The 7,162-nt window shown below is 41.5% G+C and overlaps 1 protein-coding gene across 1 annotated transcript in view; it reads right to left on the reverse strand.

Annotated features, from left to right (window-relative positions):
* The window catches only part of LOC108794750, a 30,143-nt gene that overhangs the window by 4,320 nt on the left and 18,661 nt on the right, over positions 1–7,162 (reverse strand). The window contains exons 4-8 of the mRNA XM_018565843.1: positions 5,444–5,521; positions 3,921–4,007; positions 983–1,453; positions 725–855; positions 157–609 (exon numbers count right to left, since the gene is read on the reverse strand). Coding sequence (XP_018421345.1) covers positions 157–609; positions 725–855; positions 983–1,453; positions 3,921–4,007; positions 5,444–5,521 — 1,220 coding nt within the window. The remainder of the gene's footprint in view (positions 1–156; positions 610–724; positions 856–982; positions 1,454–3,920; positions 4,008–5,443; positions 5,522–7,162) is intronic.

Consider the following 7,162-nt stretch of genomic DNA (forward strand, 5'->3'; position numbering starts at 1 on the left):
GGGCTAGGGCTCGCCTTCGCTCCCTTCCTCTCATACTCCTACAGGGTTTACATATGCCGCCCACGGTGCCCAGGTAAGCTCAAACTGTTCCATTTTGTCTTGGAGTATACTCGCCAATTTTTCATGAGTCATAATCCAAGACAGCTTAGTCCTAACCTGGCTCAGCGGTACCCTGGGTGTCTTCCATGTTTTAGCGATCGTAACTTTAGCTGCCAGGACTATGAAATTTATCAATCTTCTAGTGTGTTTAGGAGTTTCAGGGATAGTGTCATTAAGCAAGGCCAGCCTAGGGTCTCTTGGGACCCTTATGCCCACGACCCGGAAGATTAAGTTAAAAACCCCTCCCCAAAAGTTTCGGATACGCGGACATGTCCACCATATATGGTACATAGTGCCCTCGAGCGCACATCCCCGAAAACATAAGGGCGATGTTCCTGGGTACATAAGTGCAAGTCTAGAGGGCACCAGGTACCACCTGGAGAATACTTTAAAGTTGGCTTCCGAGAGTGAAACATTAAGTAAGCCTCGGGTTGTCACCCTTGATCGACGTTTCCAATCCTCCTCAGAAGCCACCTCACCTAAGTCCTGATCCCAGGCCAACATATACGGCTGTTTAGGGGGAGAATCGAGCAATATGGAGTACAACATGGAGAAAACATAGTTTATTAAAAACTATCTTTTAAAAAAAAAAAAAAAAAACTATGGCCATTCTGCCATTCCTTACTTTGATCAGAGTAATTTTTTTCCCAACTTGAATATGGAAGACAAATATCTTCAGATTGTGAAGTTCTTTACATTCCGTAACCACCACTTTTAACACTCCAAAACACTTCTCATCCTTCTCTAGAACATAGCCTGATTGTCTGAAAGGATGCCTGAATTTATTGTCTTGCTTGCATTCATGGGGCTGCATAAGGCCGCCCTTATATACTTTGACATTTTGATCATGGTCAGTGAAGTAACACATAAATACTACATGTACCTAAGATGTCCTGTGCTCCACTAACTGTTCTGGGCTCCTCTTGACAGATTCCTTGGTTTGGGACGCCACCATGTGGTCCATATTCAGCAACCTGTGCTGTAACTTTTGGTAGATGTCGCAATATGCAATCAATCTGATCGAAGAATTTTACTGTCTGCCTCATCGTACGTTGGTTTTCATTATTTTCGTCTTTTTGAATGCAATGATATTCGTATTTTAGGTTCTTGTACTTTCTTCTGCACTGCTTCCAGTCTCTGTTGATCCCAAACTCTATCAGCCTGAGTGAAATCTCCTCAAAGACTTGTTTGTTCCTGAAGGTGCCATCTAGCCGCAGGGATATCTTCTCGTCTGACCAGACACGCAGGAGAGATTGGACTTCATAATCGCTCCAGTTCCTGCCTCCTCCGGCATCATTTATAGTCCTTATTCGGAAGTCATCGTCAGGGTTGTCATCCATTTCTGGGTTATCATCTAGGTAAATAAAATATGGTTAATTATTCACAGTTTATACATTAAAGGGAATATACACTGGACTTTTGGACACCAATATCAGCATGTACAGTTTAATACTCAATTTAGATGACATTTTCGAATAGGGGAGGTGTCGATACAATACATTTTCCATCAGCTTTTTTGTATTGCCTCAGAGAAACCAATCAGATGCTTCCATTCCTCTTTAAACTTTAAGGTTTCAAATTATTGGGGTGCTATGGAGCAATACTGAACATTCTTTTTTAGACATAATGCAGTATTAAGGATGCAGGGTTAAAAGATGTCTGCTTTGCGTGGACATGTGCTTTTAGTTACATGCATTTGTATGAGAATTGCTTGTCCAAAAGAACCCACACTATGGTAAATTTACCCAAACAACATCAGCACAGCTATGTGATATACCATAGGCTGGAATTCCAGAAAACCAGACCAAGGGGGATAAAAGTTTTTGTGTTTACAGGACTGGTTTGGTTTGGCATCCTGGTAAAAATGACCGCCATCTCTCGCCTCCCACCCAAAGTAGCTTCCACATTTTCTTAGTAGACTCCAATTACCAATTATCTGTCATTTTTGTCCAAACCTCCACTTGATGACTTGACAGTAGAAGGAGGCGAAGGGTAATCTAGACAGTTTTTCTTTATTACAATTTCTAATTTATGAAACTTTTTAATTTGTAATACAATAAGGTGAGAAAAATACTTTTTTTTTCAGTGGAAGGTTTAGTATTATAATAGGTTATCAGGTTATATAATATTAAGCTACATTTGTAGTTTCTGGATGTGCATCTGACCAATGGGGTGTAAAGCAATGATTCGCATAGCTTCGCCCACTGTCTTGAAATGAGGAATAATCCTCTTACTTTTGTGATTGAGTGAGACATGACCAGTACAGTACACTGAGTGGCCAGATTATTATGACCACCTGACGTTTGTAGGCAAATTAGCTATAATTAGCTATAATTTTGCGCTGAAGTTGCTAGAGGGCCAGACCATTATAAATAGGGAAGCAGGTTGTTTACCACGACAGTAGAAGTGATTTTTTTCTGAAGATATGGGTAAACAACGCAATTTAACAGCCTTTGAATGTGGGATGATTGTTGGAGCTCGGAGCCATGGAGCGAGTATCAGCAAAACAGCAGAATTTGTTAAATGTTCAAGAGCAGCTGTTGTTAAAGTGTTTAAAGACTGGACTGTCACGCGAAAATCTGGGTCTGAACCTGCGAATTGTGGCCGTCAGCGACTAGTCAATGTTAGGGCAGAACGGAGAGTGGCAAGACTGGTACAAGACAACAGAAGGGCAACAGTGCAGTGTCAGATTCCTCGCATCACCTTTCAACATCTCGTGGAGTCACGAGGCGGCCCAACGAAGTCATCTCGTGGAGTTATCTCGTGGCCCAACGAAGTACTGATGGGGTGGTCATAATAATCAGGCCACTCAGTCTATAATGAAACCATGGCTTCTATAGCATAGGTCTTATTGAACGATACAACAGAACAACCAGACACATTATAGGAAGGGTAAGAAAAGAACAAAAAAAGTAGAGCTTTTTTCCCTTTTAGCCATAACGTGTAATCGGCCACAGTAACCATCCTACGTATGAACCCTAAACCCTATATATGTATTGCCGACTTGCTGCCGGACCATAATGATAACCATATAACACCAGTGACATCATCCGCATGTAAATCCTGTACACGAAGGAAGTGTAACAATGAAATATGACTAAAGTCTCATGCTTATACCATAAGACGGTAGTACATTATTAAATAAGCAGGTATATTTCCAGTTACTACATCGTCATTAAACTATATTGATCTCAATCAAGCACAGACCCAGAGTCATTCAAGTAGAGACCCAAAGACAGACAAACAGAAGCAGGAAAAGGGCTTGTTCCTATGACCAATATTTACCCTCTCTCAGTAAATTTGGACATATTGGAGGAGACACATTTAGAGATTTAGAACAGAACAAAATGCATGCAAGGTAGTTGCTCTCTTTGCATAGACAACAGGCCCCTTGTCTGAACCCAACCTAAAACTGCCCAGAGACCACACTCCCAGTCAGACATGTATTGATCTCTCACTGTTCACTAAGATCCAGTTCAGTCATAAAAATTGGATCAAAATGTGTGAACCAATCGCTGGATAAAGTTGTGCACATTCATTACAAACAGATTGTGCAAGCCAACACGCTTAGATTAAAATGTGCACAACTCTGCATGTGTGTGGGGGCCATATGTGATCTAATCCACAAAAAAGTGAATGAGAATGTATAAAACCTAGAAACTTATAACCTAAAGGATACACAGGAAGGTCAGATGCTAAAGTTCCCAATTGGGTTTCAGTCCACATTCTAACTTCTAATTAGACCCATGGTGATAATAAAAGAAAGAAAATCCCATATAGCCGATCACTGACCTTTATACAAGGATATCGCAAGTTCTCACCTACAGATGATGATTCTTCTTTTATGTGGATGGCTACTACGTTCCCTCTAGTAGATAAGTCATGCTGCTCACTTTCATGGCATTGCCCTACAAATGAACAAATGTCCTATTATTAACATTATATATATGCAATCACTCCATATGAGATCAGTCATTGTTCAAGATCATAGCTTTACAATTAAATACACACAAAAAGAATCCATTTCATTACAGAAATTACATTATATTAACTTAAAGTGAGTTAAGGAGTTAAATATTAAAAATACATTCACGTACCTTAACCATTAATAAAAATGTATCTTATTTGTGTATCACTCGGCTGTATATCCTCAAATCATCTCTGAATTGGTGCTGACACTGTCCTTCCTTCTGGAGGGTGGCTACTTTTGTTCCCTATGGTCCCTTTGTGTGTTGTAAAGCGGCCACCGCTCCAAGCTCACTCCCATGATGGACTACAATCTGAATACAAATTAGTAAACTAAATTTGAGACTGTAGTCCATCATGGGAGCGTCTTTTATTGATGTTTAGATAAGCATGGTGCCACAAGCAAATACAACTTTTCAGAACGACATATAGTCCCCATAATCAGGCAAAACAATGAGACCCCATTGTTTTGCCTGATGAAGGGACCACATGTGGTTATGAAACGTTGCATTTGCTTGTGGCACCATGCTTATCTAAACATCAATAAAAGATGAATCAATGAAGTAGACCTTGGTGTGCTGGTGTCCTCATTATCTTCTACACCACACACACGGCAATGCAGGACATCCTCCTCCTCCCTGCTCCCTCTTCTTCTAGTCACCCTTTTCCAATCTAATAGATGGAGAGCTGCTGGTGACTATGCTGTCCCTTGTGATGTTCTACTGGACAGGAAGTCCAGGGAAGAATAGCTAGAGAGAGTTAAAGCCAGCTGTCTGGAAATATGATGACTGGAAGTGCTTGGGCATCCGGAGTAACCATCATGGCTGCTCCCATACAGTGGAAAAGTGAGTGTAACCACCCCATGGCAGGAGTGTTACTAGCAGGATCATCAAGTGAAAATACAGGGAAGAGAGCCTGAAAAAGAAAACTAATGCAGCCACCATATCTAAGGCCTGGTAAGCTGCAATAAACCCCTTTTTTAGGTTTAGATACACTTTAAAGTCTCCCTACTGGTGCTGTGCATGCTAGTAAAGTAAAATCTGTATATGAAATACAACAATCAAACACTTTACTCACTTAAAATACAATGTAGTTTTATGCTGAGGTGCTATTAGGTGACAGCAAAAGAAAACCCTATTATTATTATTATTATACAGGATTTATATAGCGCCAATAGTTTGCACATTACAGTCACAATACAATTTAAGACAAGATGGTAATCAGTTTCGATATCTGTCTCAAAAGTAATCAGCAGTACAATACATAAAACAGTTACAAGAGCTTGCAGCTTATCAGTAGAGTTACAAGTAGGGTGTACACAGGCCTCCCAACAAAAGCCTTGTAATTCCAGGCATGGACAATCAATTTCACCTCTTACCACTGGTATTAAGCTCCTGCTTTATGATGGGAGTATTATGACCCACAGGGTTTCCTTCTGGAATTTCAGAGATAAGACCTAAATACGAGAAATACATTTTAATAACCTCAAACAGACTCCATATTTACAGAAAATACATGCCTGAGAAATAGTGAGCGCTTTGAAGCATATTGCAAAGCATGTGTCTCCCAAGATATAGAGAATGCTACGGTGTGTTACAAACTCTGGTATATTGTAGAATTGTTGTCAGAGGCATTTTGGGGTGTAAATGATAAACATGGAGGAGATCGTCATACATCACTTCCACTATAGAGAGTCTTGTGATCCCTGTCAGCAGACCATACACTCTCCATCTCTGAATTCTGCTATTAAATATACCCACAGGTGTCCTGAGGTGGATGGAGATGGCATAAAACATGACATGTTTTTGAGGCTTCTTAGTTTGTTCCGATAAACCCCTTAACTAGGGTTGCCACCTGTACGGGATTCACCCGGACAGTCCGGGTTTTGAATGCTGTGTCCAGGTTTCATGGCAGCTGAGACCCGGACACATGATGTCAGGCAGATAGGGGCAACCAAAATTAATATAGGGGCTACTGCCCCCCCACTGAAAATAGTCTTGACTGTGATATTTACATATGAATGGGTGGCACTATTTACATATGAATAAGCCGCAACTCATTCTCCCCCCAAAAAATCTCTATGCGTCGCTAGAGTGTTCGGGTTTCGCTGAAAGAAAAGGTGGAAACCCTACCCTTAACCCAGGCACTGGCTTTCAAGAACAATTACAGGCATTTAGTTAGTTGTTAATGTGTTGCAGTAAATATTCTAGCCAAGCTAAAACTTGGGTAGGTGTCACCACAGCACCCCTGCACTCACAGTATGATGCAGAGAATGGCACAGACACCATCACATCAGCAATATTCTGCATCATGAAGCACCACCCAGTGCCAGAGAAGAGATGAAGAGGAACAGATATATATGTGTGAAGACGGTGCTCTATCAAAGTTTGTGACTGCGTTAGAATGTGTGACCGGTGACAGGTTCACACATTTTAACGTAATCCCACCCACTTTTTCGGTGGTGGAATATGTGACCAGCAAAAGGTGAAGAATTCCGACGCTTTCTTAGCTGTTCCAGGGCAGATCGGCATAGCAGGTGGTAGGTGCAGGAGAACCGATCTGCCCTGAAACAGCTGATCGGTCCACAAATGTCTCTTCTATCTGACTTTGTGGAATGTGGGATTGCGCTAACAAAGTCCTATTTCAGGACCGATCAGCTGTTCCAGGCCAGATCGGTTCTCCTGCACATACCATCTGCGATGCCAATCTGCCCTGGAACAGCTAAGAAAGCGTTGTAATTCTTCACCTTTTGCTGGTCACATATTCCACCACCGAAAAAGTGGGCGTGAATACGTTAAAATGTGTGACCGGTCACACATTCCAACTCAGACACAATATTTGATAGAACACCAGAATTGGGCTTTAGGCTCTATGCTGCTTCATCTTCTTGCTCCATCCACTAGCTGGTGTACTGCCATGTACATACTTTTTCCATGCCCATTCTTCTCTCCTCTGATCATTTCCCTCCATTTCCATGCATGTCTACTCTCCTCTCTGGTCATTCTGCTACACTACCAGCAGTACCTGTTCTTTTCTCTGGACATCCCCTTCCAATTCTGTTTATTTTCACAATCTGTGATCCTTGACCCCCCCCCCT

Source organism: Nanorana parkeri, unplaced genomic scaffold, assembly GCF_000935625.1.
Source record: "Nanorana parkeri isolate BGI_ZX_2015 unplaced genomic scaffold, ASM93562v1 scaffold892, whole genome shotgun sequence".
Classification (NCBI taxonomy): domain Eukaryota; kingdom Metazoa; phylum Chordata; class Amphibia; order Anura; family Dicroglossidae; genus Nanorana; species Nanorana parkeri.